The sequence below is a fragment of the Xenopus tropicalis genome, chromosome 3 (assembly GCF_000004195.4).
Source record: "Xenopus tropicalis strain Nigerian chromosome 3, UCB_Xtro_10.0, whole genome shotgun sequence".
Lineage (NCBI taxonomy): Eukaryota > Metazoa > Chordata > Amphibia > Anura > Pipidae > Xenopus > Xenopus tropicalis.
Genome location: NC_030679.2, coordinates 116,772,961 through 116,793,699, shown reverse-complemented (window position 1 = coordinate 116,793,699; position 20,739 = coordinate 116,772,961). Strand labels below are relative to the sequence as shown.

Here is a 20,739-nt window from a genome sequence, read left to right as displayed (position 1 = left end):
GCTGATGCCTTTGTCTTACTTTATCCTCCCCAAAACTGGGTGGCATTTCTGTTTCTTAAAGGGGATTTTTAAGCTGAAGAAACTAAAGTCAGATATTTAGGGACTTTCATTCCATTGTCGCTGGTATCACAAATGTTGTGGGTGTAGAGGATATTTAATACATCTATTTTACAACTAGTTTTTATTTTATAAATGTAACAATTCGTGATTCCTCAGCCAAACTTTTTTTTCTAGCTGCAACAATACACAATGTGTATTGCATGATGTGGTTTGCATGAGTGTAGCCATGGGGGCAGCCATTCAAGCTGGAAAAAAGGAGAAAAGGCACAGGTTACATTGCAGATAATAGATAAGCTCTGTAGAATACAATGGTATTTTATCTGTTATTTGCTATGTAACCTGTGCCTTTTCTCCTTTTTTTTCCAGCTTGAATGGCTGCCCCTGTGACTACACAGCAGGGTATATATAATAATAAACTATGGCAGAGTTTCAGAAGCAGACACAGCAATTTTATCAGTGCATTAGTACAGTAGATAATGTTCTAATTAATTTGATACATTAATCAAACACATAACACTCTGTATCTATCTATCCTTTTTTGCTGTTTATATTTAGGGTATTGTACGAATGGAAGGAAAGATTAAAACAGGGCTGCAAGATTATTCAGGCTACTCCATATGGCCGTCCAGCTAATATAAGCGGTAGTGCATCCTCACAGAGAGTATTTATCACATACCGCAGAGCTGCTGAGAGCATGACCCAGAATTCCTTGGCTGTAACTGATATCTGCATCATTATACCAAGCAAAGGAGAGACTCCACCACACACATTTTGCAAAGTGGAAAAGAATCTGAACAGCAGCGTGGTAAGACCAAGAATCGTTCTTCACTTCTTACCTATTTCATTGAAACTTTTAATATAGTAATGGGTGCAATATTGGCCACTGCTGGCTCCACACTGACCTGTGGTCTTAAGTATCTAGGTGACATAAATGCTAGTTGCGGAGCCTCTAAATTTAAAGGGGTTAACTTTTAATATGGTGTAGACATTAATATTCTGAGACAGTCTACAAATGGTCTTCATTTTTTATTTGGTATGGTTTTTCAGTTATTTAGCTTATTTATTATTATTTGTTCAGCAGCTCGCAATTTGGTATTTTAGCAGCTATCTGTTTGCTAGGGTCTTATTTACCCTAGCCACCAGGCAGTGGATTAAACGAGAAATGGGAATATAAATAGTAGTAGACCTGCATAGAAAGATAAGTAAGACTGTAGCCTCACAGAGCAATAGTTTTGGGCTGCCAGGGTCAGTGACCCCCATTTGAAAATTGAAAAGTGGCAGAAGAGAAAAGCAAATAATTCAAAGACTATAAAATAATAATGACGTATGGCTCCTTTTCTGAATGTAAATATAGTTTAGTGCAATATTTGATACCGTCAGTCAGCATAGTTTCCCAACCCTGATCTACACAGCTTCTGACAGGAATCATCTTGCCATGGGCCTTTATTAACAGCTGGGGTTGGAGAACAAATGCAGGTTATCAGTGATACCACCTGGGTTGGATCACATGCTCTAAGGTGAAGAAAAATCGATTTGTATTTGTGTGTTTGCAGGGGTGTCTGAAATAGTTAGTATTTTTTAGCATCTTCAGGTGAATCATTTCTTAAATGAATTCTAGCTTTGGTGCAATTTAGAAAATCACAATACCTGTCTAATTTATTTTTGCATATAGAGCCACAGTGGCTGTCCTTCATTAACTGTAACATAGATCTGCGCTATTAATATTTTGTTTTCTGGATTCCATTTGCTTTTTAGTGGGGCTCTGCTGTGTACCTGTGCTACAAGAAATCAGTTGCCAAAACAAATGCAGTATCCTATAAAGCTGGTAAGTACATGGATTATTAATATTTTATTTTTACTTTGACCTTTAGCTGTAGTGTTTTTTTCTGAACTTGCTGCAACAGACTTCTTCAACATCATAAAAGCTGTAGCGTAGGGTTCCAAGCTAGAGCAGGTTGCATGGCAAATAAGCTATCTTTGACAAAAGTAGTGTTAAAATAATGTCATAAGCAAAGGCAATTCAAGCTCCCTTGCAATTTACAGCCTTTAACTTGCAAGTTATTGTGTCAAATAATAAGCAGCTTCACAAGTAAAACGTCACTATGTCCTTTCTGTCATCTGGGGAGTCTGAAAATAAACTAAGGGATGTGTCCCAAGTGCTTACATTGACATTTATTGGAAATAATACAGAATTTGAACGTGCATGACTTTTATAGCATCATACAGCATTGGATCTTAAGTACTTTGTTAAAAATAAGTATTATTTTTCCTATGTTTAAAGATAGTTCTGACTTTTTAACAGCCCACTCTCCTGACAAATAGATGGAGATATTGCCTTTATGATAGAAATAGAAAGAGTTAATGGGAATAAACCTGACTGGGTCACACTAGAGTCTTGGCCTACCAGTACTCTGGGGTTTAATACATAATAGTAATAATATTAATAGGGATTTTCCCTGACTCAGTCACACTTGTGTCTTGGCCCACCAGTACTCTGGGGTTTAATATGTAATAATAATATTAATAGAAATGTTTCTTGATTCAGTCACAATTGGCTCTTGGCCCACCAGTACTCTGAGGTTTAATATATAATAATAATAATAGGAATTTTCACTGACTCAGTCACAATTGGGTCTTGGCCCATCAGTACTTTGGGGTTTAATATATAATACACAAATACCACTAAAACGCAATATTTTCTTTTTTAATAATAGGATTTACAAAATATGGTCTTTGCTGTATTTTATGCATGTTGTAGTTAAACGTGTTTATTGTATATGTTCTTTAGGGTTGATATGCAGGTATCCAGAGGAGGATTATGAATCATTTCCTCTGCCGGAATCAGTCCCACTATTTTGTCTACCCATGGGGGCAACAATTGAATGTTGGCCATCTGACAGTAATTATCCACTCCCTGTTTTTTCCACTTTTGTTTTAACTGGAGCATCAGCTGAAAAGGTATCTTTTTCCAGCATATCTCAATGCTTGTAAAAGTCTATTTTAGAGTATTTTTTTCTGGGATTGCCTGGAGGATAAATGTTAAAATATGTTTCTTGTTGATATTTTAATAATGAATAATAATTATTTTGTTGTTTCCCCTTCAGGTGTATGGAGCTGCTATTCAGTTTTATGAGCCATATGCTCAAGATCAGCTGACTGAAAAGCAACAAGTACATTTAGGCCTCTTGAGCAGTGCAGAGGGTCAGATGGACTCTTCTAAAAGTATCCATGTCAACAAGTGCATCTGCCTGCTGTCCCACTGGCCTTTTTTTGATGCTTTCAAGAAATTTCTCACTTTCCTTTACCGCTATTCAATATCGGGTCCTCATGTGCTGCCAATAGAAAAGTAAGTTATTTTTGCAAGATAATTCACTGTTTTTTGTCTTGTTCTTGTCAGTTTAGATGAGTACATAATGTTCGGCATTTCCACATCCCATGTTACAGCTATTCCCGTGCAGCTCTTTTACATTAGCCTGATTGCACCTCTGGATTTATAGTGAATTGACTTAAAGGCACCTATCAAAATAACTGGTTGTTTCCGAATTCTGAAACCAAAATATTCTGCTGGAGTGAGCTGCATGGCAATAACAACATTTTCCACAAGCATTTCCTATTTACTTTCCAAATAGGAACCTTTTTTTAATCTGGTGTAAGGAAAGGTAGTCATTTAAATAAGATGTTTAATAATTTAGCTGTTGTGATCTGCTCAGGCAATGTTATGTAAATTATTCATGTTGGTTCTTTTTTTTTTTTTTTTTTCCCTCCTAGACATATCTCCCACTTCATGCACAAAGTCCCATTCCCATCTCCACAGAGACCACGCATTCTAGTTCAGGTAACATTTCCCCCGCTTCCTTGTATCCAGTGTATTGGCCACCCTAATGCTGTGCATTATAAGCTCCGTATGCTTGGCAGTATTGAACCTGAGCTTTCCATCAAGTTTTGTTGCCATGGTACAATCCACTAAGGTTTACAAAGCCTTTTTTTCAAGCTGCTTGTTCCACTGGGATTCTGCATCTAACAAGAGACCTAAATCGGTTAAGAAGCCCTTAAATAAATCTGTAATGTCTAGAATTACGTAGAGTTTTATTTACAATGCTCTTTGCGATACTGGAACATGTTGTTTTGGTAAAATAAAGAGCTTTTTATAAATTTGTAACATCCTATTAAATTGCATTGGGTTATTTTAATGCAACTCTTTCATTTTTTGCAATTATTGATTTGGTGGCCTTTAGCCCCATAGAACAAAATGATGTTTAATTGCTCTAAGCAGTCAGACACATTCTAATGAATTGATACTTTAATCTGCTTTGATAAATATGTTAATACATTAAAAGACAATAGGGGGTCATAGGGGATTATTTATCAATGGTCAGTAACCCATGATAACCAATCACATAGTTGCATTTATTATTCTGCTTGCAGCTTGCTAAATAAATCCAATCACTGATTGGTTGCTATGGGTTACTGCCCACAGGCAAATTTGCCTAGTGTTGATAAATGAGCCCCAATGAAATTCTAATTCACTGGGGTGTGCCAGGATATTAGGTACCCCCGCAGTTAATTCTTTAAGTAATTTCTTTATAAATAGCTTACCGTAAGCATTTCAGTATGAAATTTACACCAAAGGGAAAGCTCTGTGTTCTGGCAAAGGCAGCAGTATTTGATTTTTAGATCTAACCAATTGGTTATCACACCAATTTTTTTTATTTTTCCATTTAAAAAACTTTGCATTTCCAGTTAGGGCAGTAACACACCAGAAGATTTGTTTGTGAACATTGGAATAATTGCTCACGGCAATTCAGCTTAATCACAAAAAAATGACTTCTTTTACATTTTCCCATTATTAATTTACTTGTGGCAAATCTAATGTTAGCAAAAGGGATAGCATTTTGGGGAGATTTGTTGACCACAGTAGCGCATTTTTACTGTGACAAATCTCCTCAGATGTTGTTGCCCTTAGGTCCTTGCCACATTGGGCGGATTCTTGGGCTGCGTTATTCCGGTGCAGGCACTGCTTATGCATGCAGTTTCGTGCTGAATTCCACTTCATGTGCCTGCACCCTGGCCAATAGGTTAGATTTCTGAAGCGTAAGGGTGGATTCTTGGCCTGTGCTCGTGTAGCATCAGCCTTATAACCATTAAAAACAGTGGTTGTTTATAAATAATTAGATTTGCCCTCTACTATTCCAGCTATGTATTTGCCATAAACAAAATAAATCTCCCCCCAGAAGCTAGGCATGAGGCAGTCTCAGATATTTGCTACTGTATTTTTGTTCTTCTTTGATCTTTTTTATTTGCTCTGCTGAGTAAACACAATTTGCTGTCTTTCTGATTAGCTTTCCCCGCATGATACTCTGATCCTAAGCCAGCCTGTGTCCTCACCACTTCCACTGAGGCAAGTACAAATATTTCTGCATTACATTTTCACCTCTAACCTATTTCTTTCCTCTGGTGGTTGCCTTACTAACAACCCAGCAGGGATGCACAGGTACTGCCTTGGATTAGCGATGCATAACAGTGCAATGTTAAACCTAATATAACTTGATAGGTTCTGGCACGTGATCTTCGTGATGTCTAAGCCTCCAGGCACAGTGTGAGTTTGGTTACTTTAGCAACCACTTTCCCCACGGAGCTCTGGTAATTTCTTTTGGTGCGCACAAATGTTGAGCTTGTGTCCCATGGAACTGATAATTAACAATGAATAGTTTAAAAAAAAAAAAGATAAAAATCACACAAGTTAAACTGGGGCTTGTGAGCCATTATCTCCTGATGCTGGATAATAACTTAAATGTTTTTAATGTTGATAATGGGCAAATTAATTGAATTAAATAATTATATTTTTCTGGTAGTTTGTTTCCAGAGAAGGTCCCGTGACCTTCAGATTCAATCTGCCCAGTTGCACGGCTTCTGTTTAATTATTCAGTAAGCTGCTTTGACCTTTGCTGCTTAAACTAATGGCCACATTTTTCTGCAGTAATACTTGCTTATATAATCCTGTATAGCGTACAATAGTGTAACATTTCTACTTGTCTTAACCTTTTGTGGGTTTTCCTGCAAAAGCTTATAATTGTCTAAATGTAAATCTTGGAGTTTACTCATCTTAATCAGGTTTTTTTAATATACAGATATAGATCCCTTATCTGGAAACCCGTTATCCAGAAAGCTCCATATTACAGGAAGGCCATCTTTCATAGAGTTCATTTTAATCAAATAATTCTCTTTTTTAAAAAAAAAAAATTCCCTTTTTTCTGTAATAACAAAACAGTACCTTGTACTTGATGGTAACTAGGCTGCATGAAACCATATTGGTGGGGGGGATGGTCTGGCCCCAAACAGTCTGAGGGGCCATTAACTGGCCCTTGATTAAGAAGTTTGAGGAGTAAAGGCCCCCATACACGGGCCCTTGGACCGACTCGGCAGCTTATCTGCCTGTGTAGGGGCAGAAACGAGCGGGCTGGCCGACCGATATCTGGCCTGAAATTGGCCAGATATCGATCGGCCAGGTTAGAAAATCCAGTTGGATCGGGGACCGCATCGGCTCGTGGATGCAGTCCCGGAACCGACTGCCCCATTGCCGCCTACATAATCCGGTCGTTTGGCCCCAGGGCCAAACGATCGGATTATTTTTTTTTTTAACTTCAAGCTCCCCGATATCGCCCACCCGTAGGTGGGGATATTGGGGGAAGATCCGCTCGCTTGGCGATCTCGCCAAGCGAGCGGATCTTACCGTGTATGGGGACCTTTAGTGTTACTAAAGTCCAATACAGAGAAACTGATTAAAGTGGATTACATTGCTGGCATTTTTTTCTACTGCTGTCGAGAAATGTGTTAACTAATGTATCACATTTTAACAGTTTAGAAAGTCATTGATTTTGAATATGTTATGGGAATAAAAAAGGAATACAGAAGCAATTTTTTAAAATTATTTGTGGTATAGTATTTCAAAGGTAAACTGCCTCTTTTGTTACATCCATCTTGTTCTGTGATGCATTTCAATAATATGGTGTTCTGTTTTTGTCAGGGTTAAAGGAGACACATCTTTGATGTCTGTTGTGGCTCCATCAAGCATAAGTGCCCTGTTAACGTATTTTCAGACATCATTCATTCTGTAGAAATATCTTACTTTTGTTATTTTAATATGTTGCTTACAGTGGTGGAAAGTTTTCAACGTTGCTGCAGAATTTGGGACCTGAAAATGCTGTGACTCTGCTTGTATTTGCTGTCACGGAGCATAAGATTCTGATCCATTCGTTGCGCCCCTCGGTTCTCACAAGCGTCACAGAAGCTTTAGTGTCTGTAAGTATCTTCTAAGTAAAATATAACAGTGGCTGATCTATTAATGCTGTCATTTCATTTGAAAGTGCTACCTGTTACCATTCTTCTAAAAAAATAATTGGCTGTCATCATTTTGTTCATTAAGTAGAAGCAGGTCTCAGTGGGGACAGTGATGGTTCTTCCTAAGAGGAATCCAGTGATGAAAAGTGTCTGTGTGCCATAAGCCTAACAAACAACTACCTGTGTGCCATTGCTATTTGCTGTGTTGTCTGGCATCAGTAGAAATGTAAACATGCCCCTTTTTGTGTGTATGTAATGTCTGCTTTGTTTTCCTTTAAAAATAGAGTGTTTGTCTTGCAACATCAGTGCTTCACCGCTCTGCCCTGGCACATCAAATTAACCACAGTTAATGACTGAACTACCTTATTCCCTATTCCTGCTGTCTGAAAGCAAAATTCAATGCTTCATTGCCTCATTTGCATGCCATTAATAAGCTGCCCTCAGACTCGTTACTGGACTGAGTCCAATGCAGGGTTTGGAGCCAGTTTTGAAGAACAAACGCACATCCCTTATGGGGGAAAGTCTTATAATCTGCCAGCAATTCTGCCTTTCTGCTACAGTACTCATGCAGCGTAGCATAAACATCCAGTTTGTTGTTTGCATTAAATTCTGTAGCTTAAAGGCTGAGGTTTTAAAGTGGATGTCCATTTTAATCAAAGTGGTAGAACTTTGCAGAATATTATTTTTAACACAGTTCCTTTTCTTAATATCATTTCGCCCATCTCTGATCCCCAGGTTTGGCCTATGCCCTCTGGTGCAAAGATTGGCAGAGGGAAGTGAATATCGGACAGGGCAGAGCAGCTTCCAGCACTTCTGTGCATATCTTGTCTCTTCTCACTGGCTTACATAGCATTAATTGTATTAACAGCAGTAAGACTAATGCTATGCATATTAATGCGGACATCCACACTATGCACTGTAGTACTTAAAGCCAGATTGGTCCTTGCTTTAAGCTGCTTATTGCTGCATCTCTGCTCAACCCTGGGATTGACTAAGTGCACAATTTTACATATCAAGTAAAGTAGGAATCTGTATTAATACCTTGGATTTGGAAAAATGTTTATTTTGCACATTCTTACCACATTGCTAAGACTTTGCTGAAAGTGGACACCCCCCCCATTACATACATAGTTACATAGGGTTGATAAAAGACCAGAGTCCATCAAGTTAAACCCTTCCTAGTAAACCCAGCACACGCAACCTATACTTACCAATCTATACTATCACATACATAAACTATATATACAACTAGTGATGAGCGAATCTGTCCCATTTCGCTTTGGCATAAAATTTTTGTGAAATGGCAAGAAAATTTGCGAAACAGCGAAAAATTTGTGAAATGCATTTGCATTTTTTTGTCGCCACATCTTTTTTTATGCGACCGCGCCTAATTTTACGCACAACAAAACCATTTCCGCACAACAAATTTTTTCTGTGGCAAGTTTTCATGGAAGTTTCGCGAAACTATTCCCCAGTGGCGAATATTTAAATGGAACCTCCAAACAGAGTTGGTGCCCTCATGTCAGTTGGAAGGACCTACTGGTAAATAAAGCTTTATAGAGGTTATTATATGATCCCCTTATATATTTATACATAGTTATCATGTCACCCCTTAAGCGCCTCTTCTCCAGTGTAAACAGACCCAACTTGGCCAGTCTTTCTTCATAACTGAGACTTTCCATACCCTTTACCAGCTTAGTTTCCTTTCTCTGGACCCTTTCTTATTCATTAATGTCTCATTTGAGCACTGGAGACCAAAACTGAACAGCATATTCTAGATGGGGCTAGTATAGATTCTAGTATAACACCCTCGTCCCGTGAATCTATACCCCTTTTAATACAGCTCAAAACCTTGTTTGCCTTTTTTTTTTTTTTTTTTTTTTTTTTAAACTTCAGGCGTTTATTGTAGTTTTGAATTTCAAAACATCAATACATTCAGTACATTATATAATAGTAATGCAGTATTAGGTGCTTAACAGCATTGTCATAAACTTTTAACATACCTTATAGATACAAGACCAGGTAACATAGTTTAGCCTTAATTAGACCGTTAGCCGACTTGACTTGTTGTGCTTAATACATTATAACTTAAGTAGCCCAATCCCCCAATTATCCCATATTTTGTGATATTTTTGGACTTCCCCTTTTTTGATAGATAAGGTTTTCAAGTGTAGCTATACATTTGATTTCTAAAACCCATTGGGAAGGATTAGGGGGTACAGACTGCTTCCATTTCCTTGTAATGAGCTTCTTTGCTAAAAATAATGCTTCATTAATATAATATGCTGCAGCCAAGTTTATTATCCACAAGGGCTCCAAGGTCCTTCTCCATTATGGATTTGCCTAGTGCAGTCCCATTAAGGGTATAAGTGGCTGCAAATTTTTACATCCCAGGTGCATGACCTTACATTTATCCACATTAAATCTCATCTGCCACTTAGCCGCCCAGATTGCCAGTTGGTCAAGATCCTGCTGCAAGGATGCCACATCCTGGATAGAATTGACTGGTCTGCAGAGTTTTGTGTCATCTGCAAACACTGATACATTGCGTATAATACCCTCCCCTAAGTCATTTATGAACAAGTTAAACAAAAGTGGACCCAGTACAGAACCCTGAGGGACCCCACTGAGAATCTTACTCCAAGTAGAGAATGTGCCATTAACAACCACTTTCTGTACCCGATCCTGTAGCCACTTTTCTATCTATGTTCAAACCACTTCACTAAGACCAATAGACCTTAGTTTTAGACTTAGCATATGCTTATATTTTGCAATAAGGGTTTATTTATTTACTATAAGATTCAATTCTCAAAGATTATGCAATCTTTGAGAATTGATTTGAGAAAGCTTCAGGTGTTTATTTGTTTTTGTTGTTGTTGTGGGTTTGTAGCTTGTTGACAATATGACTGTACAGCCATAAAGTACACTATCTCACTGATTTTTTCAATTTTCCTAAGATGATCTTCCCTTTCCATTGGCCGTGTCCTTACATTCCACTTTGCCCTTTGGCCCTGGCAGACGTACTAAGCGCCCCATGCCCCTTCATCGTGGGAATTGATTCTCGCTACTTTGATCTGTACGACCCCCCTCCGGATGTAAGCTGTGTTGACCTAGATACCAACACCATCTCTCAGTAAGTATTCTTTCAATCGTTTCTGCGTTATTCTCAAATAAAAGTAATGTAATGTTTGATTGAATACATAAGTGCTGTTGCCTAAGGATCATATTGCACTACACTATTACAGAAGGTAGTAATAGTTATGAATAGCTGTGCAAATTTATTGAGAAACTGTCAACCTGTACTAAACATCAGGGAACTTTGGGCCAACAAATAGGGTACAAATAGCCATATGCAGGGGCATAACACTTGCAGAGAACTGCAGAATGCCTAGATCTAGGTCAGCATCCACTGACTGTACTGCCAGCCACCAGTTCCAGTGCCCAATCAGGAGCAGCATGATTTTACTTGTAGTGAGGGAATTCTCTCTGTTTAGTTTAGTAATCAAAACAGACCCCAGAATTGAGCAGCTTGCTAGGAGTGCATCCTGTGTTGCGCCCATTGCCCAGTCTCCTTTGCTCTGGTAGTGTGTAGGTATGATGCTATGAGGTAGGGTTATTAGCCTTCTAAATATAGGCCTGATATTACCCATGTATTGGAGAAGAGACACCAGAGAGCTGCCATTGAATCTGAAAATAAACTCTAGTGTTATTCCAATAAGTTTCTTTTGGGCCCTAAAGGAGAAGAAAGTGTATAATCACTGGGGGTGCCAAAATGTTTGGCACCCCCAGTAATTGTAATCACTTACCTGATATCCCGGGTTGGTGCTCCTGTTAGCAGAAACCGTCACCGGCCCGGGGTACCTGCAAGTGAGTGATCCGTTTCCTTCTTGTTTTTACAGTGTCATTCAAACCCTTTTTATAGCTACAATCTTGTATGTTTATTAATTTTGCTGCAGACACATTCAGTTTTTTATACTATACTGATCAGCAGGCTTACATTTTTAATGCTTAAAAGAAGTTCCTTTTGAAGTCAATAGCAGCTGTTGACATCCAGGGTTTCTTGCACCCTATTCTTCAGAAGCGGCTGGGCTGGCCCATTAGCAAGTACTCACAAGTGCAAAGAGCGTGTATGGGAACAAATACCTTGTGTGAGCAATTTTGCATTTATTTTAGAGCATTGTATTCAGAAATGTATAATGTCAGTAAGTCTCTATACCTAAACCACCCCTCAGTTGTGCAACTAGAAGTCCCAACCTAGGAGCTTCTTGGTAGCACTTATAGTGTTTATTATCAGTGAAACCCGAATAATATTCTAAAAAGTGTCTACCTTTTGCTAACCTTTGCTTCTGGACCAATAGACTCTTCCCTGTGTTACAGAATTGAAGGCAAAAGAAATGTAACATGGAAAATCCTACCGAAGAAAGCTTGTAAGAACCTGCTCAACACTCTTTGTAACTTGTACCAGCAACTGGCAGAGTGTAAGTGAGAAACTGGATAGTTAATTAATGACTCACTAATAAGGCAACCCTGAATATTCACCCAGCTGCTTTTTACTGAGGAAGCTTGTGGTAATCCAACATCTGTGTGTGCGATAGCCCTTAGAGCAGGGGTACCCAACCTTTTTTCTTTTTTTTTTTTATACCCGTGAGCAACATTTAAAAAAATTGGGGAGCAACACAAGCATGGAAAAAAAATTCCTAGGAGGTGACTAATAAAGGCTGTGATAGGTTATTTGGTAGTCCAATGGAAAATGGCAGTCTACAGGAGGCTCTGTTTGCAGTATACCAGGTCTTTATGCCTCCAAAACTTGCCTTCAAGTCAGAAATTCAAAAATTGGCACCTGCTTTGAGGCCACAAGGAGTAACATCCAAGGGGATGGTGAGCAACATGTTGCTTCTGAACCACTGGTTGGTGATCAATGCCTTTATTTTTAGTGGGTGAGGCTGCAAGCTTCCAGCAACTGGAGCTCTTAGTGTTAGTTCACATGTCTAAAATAGATATCTTTGCCCCTTGTTACTGACGGGTGCTCCACTTACTTAAAGTAAACTCACTATTCATTTTTTTTAGTGGAACACTTGGGGATGTATGTTCCAGTGCTTGAGGGTTACTGCTTCTTATCTGTCATGGTCCTGTGTAATAGCATCTTATGCTTCTTGGCCTAGCTGGGGTATGAGGAGATCAGTTTACTAGAAGGGGTTGGACCAAATGGCAGGGCCTCTGTTGTAGATGAGATACCTGTCTGATTGCAATTATGCCTTTGGCCCCCCTAATTATCTTGCCATACTAAAGTAAACTACTTAGAATTTAAGCTTATTTGCTTGTTCTTGTATAACACGTATAAATCTTCCCAAACCAATACGCCATATTGTTTAACCTGTTGGTAGTCTCAAAAACACAACATCAGTTTATTTTTACAGATGTATAAAGTATATTAGAATCACAACCTTTAGCTGTGAATCCCAGGTCAGGGGCAAGAATTATATGTTTACTTTGTTTTTGAGTTATTAAAAGCAACATCAATATTCTTGAAATTTCCCCATTAGTGCAACACAGACCACGGGAAGAAGCTTTTATGGAACTTGCAATGAATGACTATGACTTTAACTATGGAAAAAGAATGCATCAGCTGGACATGGAGATTCAGGAAGCATTCCTGTGCTTTATGGCCTCTATTTTAAAAGGATACAGATCGTATCTTCGGCCAATTACCCAAGCACCATCAGAGACTGCAACAGATGCCAGCTCTCTCTTCGAACTGCAAGGTATCTGTGTATTTTCTCTTAATGACAATGCATAGACAGTGTGACTGTCCCAGTGCCCTTGTATTTGTTAAAAAAAAATAGTAGAATTCTTGTCTTCTCTCTACTCCTAAAATGATATCATTCCAAAAATATCTTCTCATAAATGACATATTACAGTGCAATAAATCCAGGCAGAATGTGAACAGAACATAACTAACATTAAAATCTGCTGGTTAATATGATAGGGAGAAATGGTTACAAATATTTTATCAGGTAGAGATTATTTGGAGACATAAAGAGAGCTAACCTGTTTGCCTTACATCTTTTTTAGGTTTCTTAAAAAGTCGTGATCGCTCACACCACAAGTTTTACAACATGATGACCAAGACTCAGATGTTCATCCGCTTTATTGAGGAGTGTTCCTTCGTCAGCGATAAGGATGCTAGCCTGGCTTTCTTTGATGACTGTGTTGAGAAGGTTAGTAATACTACTTTAATACTATATTAATACCATGCTGTCCATGCCAAGATGTGCATAGACAGCTCCAAAGCTGGTCAGATTTTGCCTTGTTTTCGCTCTTGTTTTTATGTTTGTTTCACGTTTATCCTCTCTAAAAGTTCAGTTCCGGCATTTCTCTTATCTGCGCTGATTTCCCAGTACTTATAAAATAAAATTACACCTCCAGATTTATTTTTTTCAGTTAAATAGCCAAAATAGTGGCCCTACACTTTAGGGCCACTATTCCTTGAGTGCTTAGAGTAAAAAGTTGCCTGTTTTTGAGCACAGCTTTTGTATTAAGAAGTGAAGGAATGCCCAGGGTATCTTTAAATACATCTGGTTGGTGACCTGTAAATAAGGAATATACTCTGTAATTCAAGCAAAGAACAAGGAGAATTAGCTAAGAAAAGGTTCATAGTGCCCCTTCAACTTAGTCAGGTCTTCCTTAAATATTTTTATTAATGTTTAGCTTTAAATTATGTCTGTTTTCTGTGGATGGTCAGCGTCTTTTATATTTTGCCTTCTTGGCAAACACAGAACCTCTTTCTTATACTTTGTTGCTCTACTCTCTCATTAACAAGCTTTTCTCAGAGAGGAATAATGCAGATAAAGGTGGCAAGGTAAGTTTTTAAGGTCTGTCTCTCTAGGAATAATAAAGACAGTAGAGGACATGTTTACTTGCAAAGTAAAATGGAGACAATTGTCTTTTTTTATCCACAATGCAGTGCTTTCCCCCCACTTGGTGCAATTGTTTCTGATACATCAGAACACATGCCTTTGGCACAATTTGCCACTTGCCTCCCTGCCTAAATGAATTGCTGCAGAACTTTGTGCTCTCTATTGGACGCCCACATAAATACAGCTCTTCCTGCATTCGGCAGGACTGTATTCCCTGTGGGAGGCGGCACTTCTGCCATGAGGCAGAGTGATGCCTCGATGTGATGCTTGGTAACGCGAGGGGTAAGAGGGGTAGCATTGGAAAGGCTGCCTCAGTATGGCATGGAGGTAGAATCACCCCTGTCTGTGCCTGCTAACACTGCATGAAATGCAGAGTGCAGCACTGTCTCTTCTGCAAGTAGGTTGTAAGTCAGCACCAAGGGGTATGCTTTGCACCCCTTAGTTCTGCACTTGTGGAACAATTGTAAATGATGACCAGTAAATCTCGTGCTTTGAAAGTGTCTTGATCTAAGCTTAAGCAGACAAAGAAAGCCCTTCCCTTTGATCATGCTGGAGATCAGTACTATTATACATAATTCTATTTTGTAGTATTTAATGTGGGCTTATGACTGTATAAACCTTCACTTGTAAAGGAAACTAGATCTTGAAACAGTGTAGTAGAAGAGTAGAAGTCAGTTCTCTTTCAGGTCTATTAGTCAACTGACTTCTGCTACATTGTTACAGGTGTTCAGCAGTGTCGAGAATATAAATAGCCAGAGTTGCCGTTGTTGTGCTTAAACTCACAAATAACATCAAAACCTACTGGAAAGTTGCTTAGAATGGCATTATCTTTACACAAAAAAAAACTGTTTTTTTGGTGGGGGGGTCCTCTTTACATTTTTTTTTTTTACTCGATCTGTGCCAAACTGCTAAACACGCATGACACATATGAGTGTATATTTCTATTTATACTTGTATACATAACATACATTCTTTTTAAGCCTAATTTCACAAGGGGCATTTTCTGCCTTTTTGTCTCACAAAACACTGTTGTCATTAAAAAAATCACTTTGATTATTGTATGGTGTGTGTGTATATATATATATATATATATATGGATTTTTTTCATTAAAACTTTTGTCACTAATTATTAAGTCCTTGTGTGTGCGGCTCTCTGTCCTTTATATATATATAGTCTTGTAAAGAATCGGCACTCACCAATATCGGGGCAAAGGCTGGGTGCTGACAAAAATAATGCATCAAACTTAACAGTAGAAAGCACTCACAGCTACAGCATCCATCAGGTCAGTGATTTATTTCAGCATACCATCTACGCGTTTCGATCACCACAGGATCGTCATCAGGATGATGACGATCCTGTGATGATCGAAACGCGTAGATGGTATGCTGAAATAAATCACTGACCTGATGGATGCTGTAGCTGTGAGTGCTTTCTACTGTTAAGTTTGATATATATATATATATATATATAAATAAAGGATGTCGGCACTCTTAGGATTTCCACAATAAGGCAAAAAGAGTAAAGTTTTTTTCAAATGCAAGTGGTGAGATTTATTGTTTCCAACGTTTCAGTCCTTTACTAGGACTTTCGTCCCTGACGAAAGTCCTAGTAAAGTCCTAGTAAAGGACTGAAACGTTGGAAACAATAAATCTCACCACTTGCATTTGAAAAAAACTTTACTCTTTTTGCCTTATTGTGGAAATCCTAAGAGTGCCGACATCCTTTATTTATCTACAGATTTTATAGCTCTGGCACCTAGGTTTACTCTCATTTTTATGGTGTGCCTCCCACTCTGGACTGTACTATATATATATATATATATATATATATATATAATATATATAATATTTATGTTGCCATGTGTGGCAGTCTGTCAGATTTCCTTTACTGAGATCCTACAACAAAGGCTGTGTAACCAATAAAGTAATAGCAAAAATGTAACAGATTCTTACTTTTGCTGAACACGCAGCGTCTTCTTGTTTTGAAATGTATCTTAGTATTAAAATTTTTATTATTAGGCGGATGTGGATCGACCAGGAGAGACACGTCTTATTGAACTGGATGAGTCTCACAGAAGTGAGCATACAGTGTTCATCACACCACCAGAGATTCCCCACTTACCAAATGGCGAGGAGCCCCCTAAGAACTATAGGTAAACAAATGTATTGGGTCATTTGTGGATTTTAGGTCTCTTTGATAGATATGGGCTCAGTTTTTCCTCAGCTAATTTAATTTATATTCCCAAAATAATGGCTGCACTGAAGTCCTTCCTAAAGTCCTTTTTATATTCCTTTGTTTTTTCCATATTTGGGGCCAGAACTTACCCCACTCCATTGCTCCATGGGCAGTGTTCAGGTTTAGCAGGCACAAGACATTGTTGTGTAGAGTTGACAGTCCCCCCACCTAACAGAGCTTAATGGACTATATTTTCATGTGTTCCTAAATAAACGTGGAAAATTTAGTAGGAACAGATATATAATTGCTGACAATTGGTAAAAACCTAGCTTGATTTTATTATAAAGCTTATTTTACTGTAGTCATTCATTGCTTTCTGAAAGTACTGTACATACCGGTAGTTCATGTTATGTTATTATATTTGTCTATCCCTGGTAATGTTGATATTAACTGAGATGCAGTGAAATGTGATCTTCTTACATTAATATAATATTTTTGTTTGCTTGTGCCTCAGCTACAATGGGTTCCCTGTCCTTATCTTGGATCTCTTTGACACGCCAGATGGACTCATGAAAAGTCACAAACTTAGTACAAAAGTCACCACACCCTGCAGTCCTTCTCCAATGTTTAGAAGAACAAAACAGGTGCTTCCAAAACAGACTTGTGTACTAAAGATGCAACTCTTGTTTATGGATACTTATGTAGTTCTTTAATTAAGCAATAAGAACATTTTTATTTGAATTCTCCTTCCTTTTATAGGAAATCCGGTCAGCACATAAAATAGCAAAGCAGTACTCCTCCATCCCCCAGATGTGGTCCAGGTGTCTACTGAGACATTGCTATGGACTTTGGTTTATCTGTCTGCCCGCATATGTGAAATTCTGCCATTCCAAAGTGAGAGCACTGCGCACAGCCTACGATGTGTTGCGAAAAATGCACATGAAAAAGATTGACTCTCCTGATGAGGTACTGTCTATATCATTGTTTCTGTTTAAGGATAGCGAAAACCCCTAGCCAGCTTGGCTTTTTTGCCTAAAATCATTTGCCATTTGGCTCATGGGATAGTTCTCACAGCCAGTGGCTTAGGATAAGTAACCCTCTACCGGAGTACCCTTGCTTATCTTCCTGCTTCAGTTCCATAAACTATGGGGTAGTGTATCATGCAGGCACTATGCATGTGGGTATTTAGATTGCTGCTACTTGTAATGGAAGTTAAAATTCTAGCTGCTGGTCTGCTCTACTTGGCATGAAAGGAAATCAATTGCCCTGTATGAAAGATTATTTCCTGAAAACTCACACAGGGGTAATTTCCAGGAATAATTAGAGCAGGAAAACCCCAGGGTTTTCCTATTAATATTAATGGTCATTTATCTGTCATGAGCAGCAGAATTTTAGTGGCAATCAAAATATCTACATGACTTTGCACTTTATATAGATGAAGGCAGTTCAAGCAAGAGCATATACTCACTAATTCACAGGTAGATTAAGTTTGGCTCTTTATTTTGAGGCATTTATATATTTCCTTGTGATTAGATCTACAGTAAGTATGTTTTACTGCAGGTTCAATTATCACATGGTCTAGTTGAGGACAGAGAATGTAACTGATTAATGCTTTAATATGGATTGAATGTATTATCTTTTAGGTTTGCTATAGGGTTCTAATGCAGTTGTGTGGCCAATATGGGCAGCCTGTCCTTGCTGTTAAAGTTCTCTTTGAAATGAGAAAGGTCGGCGTGCAGCCAAATGCTATAACATATGGCTATTATAATAAGGTAAGCAGTAAATAGACTTGCTTTCAGAATTTGCTCTTCTCTATTGATTTTACTGTGGTATATTAAACAGGGCGCTATTCTTGTCTAAGCCCAACATCTTTTTTAACTCCCCTAGCTGTGCCTTAAAACTTTAGGAATGATAAAGCATTCTTTTTGCTTTTTGCTTTGTATACAAATGAGTCTCCTCACTCAAATTGCTTTCCTTGTATATCCATTTCCCTGGGTCTACATATGCTGATCAGAAAACCATGCAGTTCTCTAATGAGCCCCCAATGAGGGCAAAACCAGACTGTAGATGGGATCTCATCAATTTCCCTGCTTGAGCTTTAAAACCCTATTCACGCTATTACAGGTATGGGATGTATTATACAGAAATTCACTATCCAGAAAGCTCATAAATACAGCAATTCTATTTCCTTTTCTATAAAACAGTACCTTGTGCATTATGTTAACTACATTTCAAGGAGTACAAATCAAGGGCAAAACAACCTTATTTTCTTTACCATCTGCTTGAGAAAACAGGGACTGTGGGGGGTATAGCTGGTACCACTAAGAGGCAGGACACAACAATACAAAAAAAAGGAACTAGCTGCTCCTCAGCTGGCTATACCCCCAGCAGGCAGAGCCCAGTTCAGTTTTTGTTGTGTGCTCAGGAAGTAAGGATGGAATTCGCTTTCTGCTGCACTTCTACTGTTTTCTGTCAGTTATCCTGACACCAGGAGATGCTCAAGACTCCTACACTGAGTAGGATGTCCTTTACTGACATTTCCCAGCGTGGTGTCATCTCCGGGGTCTCTCATGTGCCTTTGCACAGATTATCCAGCTATATCTCATCTCTTCTTTCCCTCACAGAAGGCTGGCTGAAAAACAGAATAAAGCTGAGACCTACATCAGGTGAGTATAGGCAGCCACTGGACCCCTCTCTCACCCCTTTTCAGGCTCTTCATGGGGCACCTGGACACCTCTCCTCCCTTCCTTTCCTTGGGGCTGCCTGGGTTCACCTCTGCCTCCCCCTGCCTCGTATTAACCAGAACCAACACAGGGCTCCTTCAGAACCAAACATCTTAATAGCGCAGCTCTTCCTCTCTTCACTGGAGCACACTGCTCAACCTTGAGCGCATTTGTTAAATTGGCGCTATTTGGCGCCAATCCTTCTCCTTTTTGCACGCCTCTTTCATATGCTGAATACGTTGCACTCCTTTCCAATCTGCACACATCCGGAAGTACAGTTCATTGCTGTCAAAATTTTTTTTTATTTTTGCGCCCATTCTACACGAGCTGTATTGACTCTGCATGCTCCACAGCACCAGGTGGACTCCATTCTGCACTCTAGTATTCCACATCAGAGGGGCTAGCTGCTGCTACTACAATGCAGAGGCACTTTCTGCTTCCACACGGGCTCTCCTCTCTTTCTTCTGCTTCTCCATCTGCAGGTCAGTTACCAAGCGCAAAAAAAAAAAAAACCTTCTTAGGATTTTTTTTACTTCTACCTGCACTCACTGCCACCATTTCCTCATCATGTCTGAGGGATCCAGCGACAGCCTTTTTTCCAGAAACGCACCTTCAGTTCCTGTAAAATGTATAGTGTGTGCCAAAGTGGTGGCTCGCCAATCTCTCTGGCTGAAGGTATAGTCAGCGGACTTCTTCACCAAAAAATCCTTGACTTCCCTCCTCTTCAAAGGGAAGCTTCTCTTTGGCCTTGATATTGACAAAATTATTAGTCAAGCCACAGGGGACAAGAGTACCGTACTTCTGCATCCTAAATCACGTTCTTCTTTTTTTTGTTACTCACATGCAAGACCATCTTCCCCATGCCAGTTGTCCTCCGTGGTAGAGGCTCTTTTGGAGGCAAACCCAGGTTTTTGTGACAGATCTGTAAATCCCGTACAGGTATGGGATCCCTTATCCGGAAACCCGTTATCCAGAAAGCTCCGAATTACGGAAAGCCCGTCTCCCATAGACTCCATTTTAATAAAATAATTCAGAATTTTAAAATGGATTACCTTTTTCTCTGTAATAATAAAACAGTACCTTGTACTTGATCCCAACTAAGATATAAATAATCCTTATTGAAGGCAAAACATTCCTATTGGGTTTATTTAGTGTTTTATTGATTTTTTAGTAGACTTAAGGAATGGAGATCCAAATTATGGAAAGACCCCTTATCCGGAATACCCTTGGTCCTGTTCATTCTGGATAACGGGTCCTATACCTGTACCAAGTATTGCCTATCAACTTAATAGAGATCCAGGCCTTCTAAACTGGGAGGCAGACTTCCTAAGCAGACAATCACAAGAACCAAGCGAGTGGTCACTATAGGAGGAGATCTTCAGTGACATAACATTGAAATGGGGAGTTTCAAAGGTGGACCTTATGGAGACAAGGCAGAACTGCAAAATGCCAAACTTCTTCACCCAGTACTGCGGACCCCTGGTGTTAGCCACTCACCCGCTAACCTAGTTACATAGTTACGGTG

At 39.0% G+C, this 20,739-nt stretch overlaps 1 protein-coding gene across 7 annotated transcripts in view; it reads left to right on the top strand.

The window, feature by feature from the left end:
- Positions 1–20,739, top strand: part of dennd4a (DENN domain containing 4A) — a 57,443-nt gene that overhangs the window by 22,307 nt on the left and 14,397 nt on the right. For 5 of the 7 annotated variants that reach the window (XM_031899255.1, XM_031899251.1, XM_031899250.1 and 2 more), the window contains 16 exons: positions 616–865; positions 1,816–1,885; positions 2,849–3,018; positions 3,165–3,406; positions 3,829–3,895; positions 5,400–5,458; positions 7,215–7,359; positions 10,356–10,531; positions 11,776–11,876; positions 12,942–13,160; positions 13,471–13,616; positions 14,219–14,257; positions 16,335–16,468; positions 17,006–17,135; positions 17,251–17,457; positions 18,135–18,263. In XM_031899255.1, the coding sequence (XP_031755115.1) occupies positions 616–865; positions 1,816–1,885; positions 2,849–3,018; positions 3,165–3,406; positions 3,829–3,895; positions 5,400–5,458; positions 7,215–7,359; positions 10,356–10,531; positions 11,776–11,876; positions 12,942–13,160; positions 13,471–13,616; positions 14,219–14,257; positions 16,335–16,468; positions 17,006–17,135; positions 17,251–17,457; positions 18,135–18,263 (2,284 nt within the window). The remainder of the gene's footprint in view (positions 1–615; positions 866–1,815; positions 1,886–2,848; positions 3,019–3,164; positions 3,407–3,828; positions 3,896–5,399; positions 5,459–7,214; positions 7,360–10,355; positions 10,532–11,775; positions 11,877–12,941; positions 13,161–13,470; positions 13,617–14,218; positions 14,258–16,334; positions 16,469–17,005; positions 17,136–17,250; positions 17,458–18,134; positions 18,264–20,739) is intronic. The other 2 variants (XM_018092501.2, XM_031899252.1) reach the window with 1 other exon arrangement.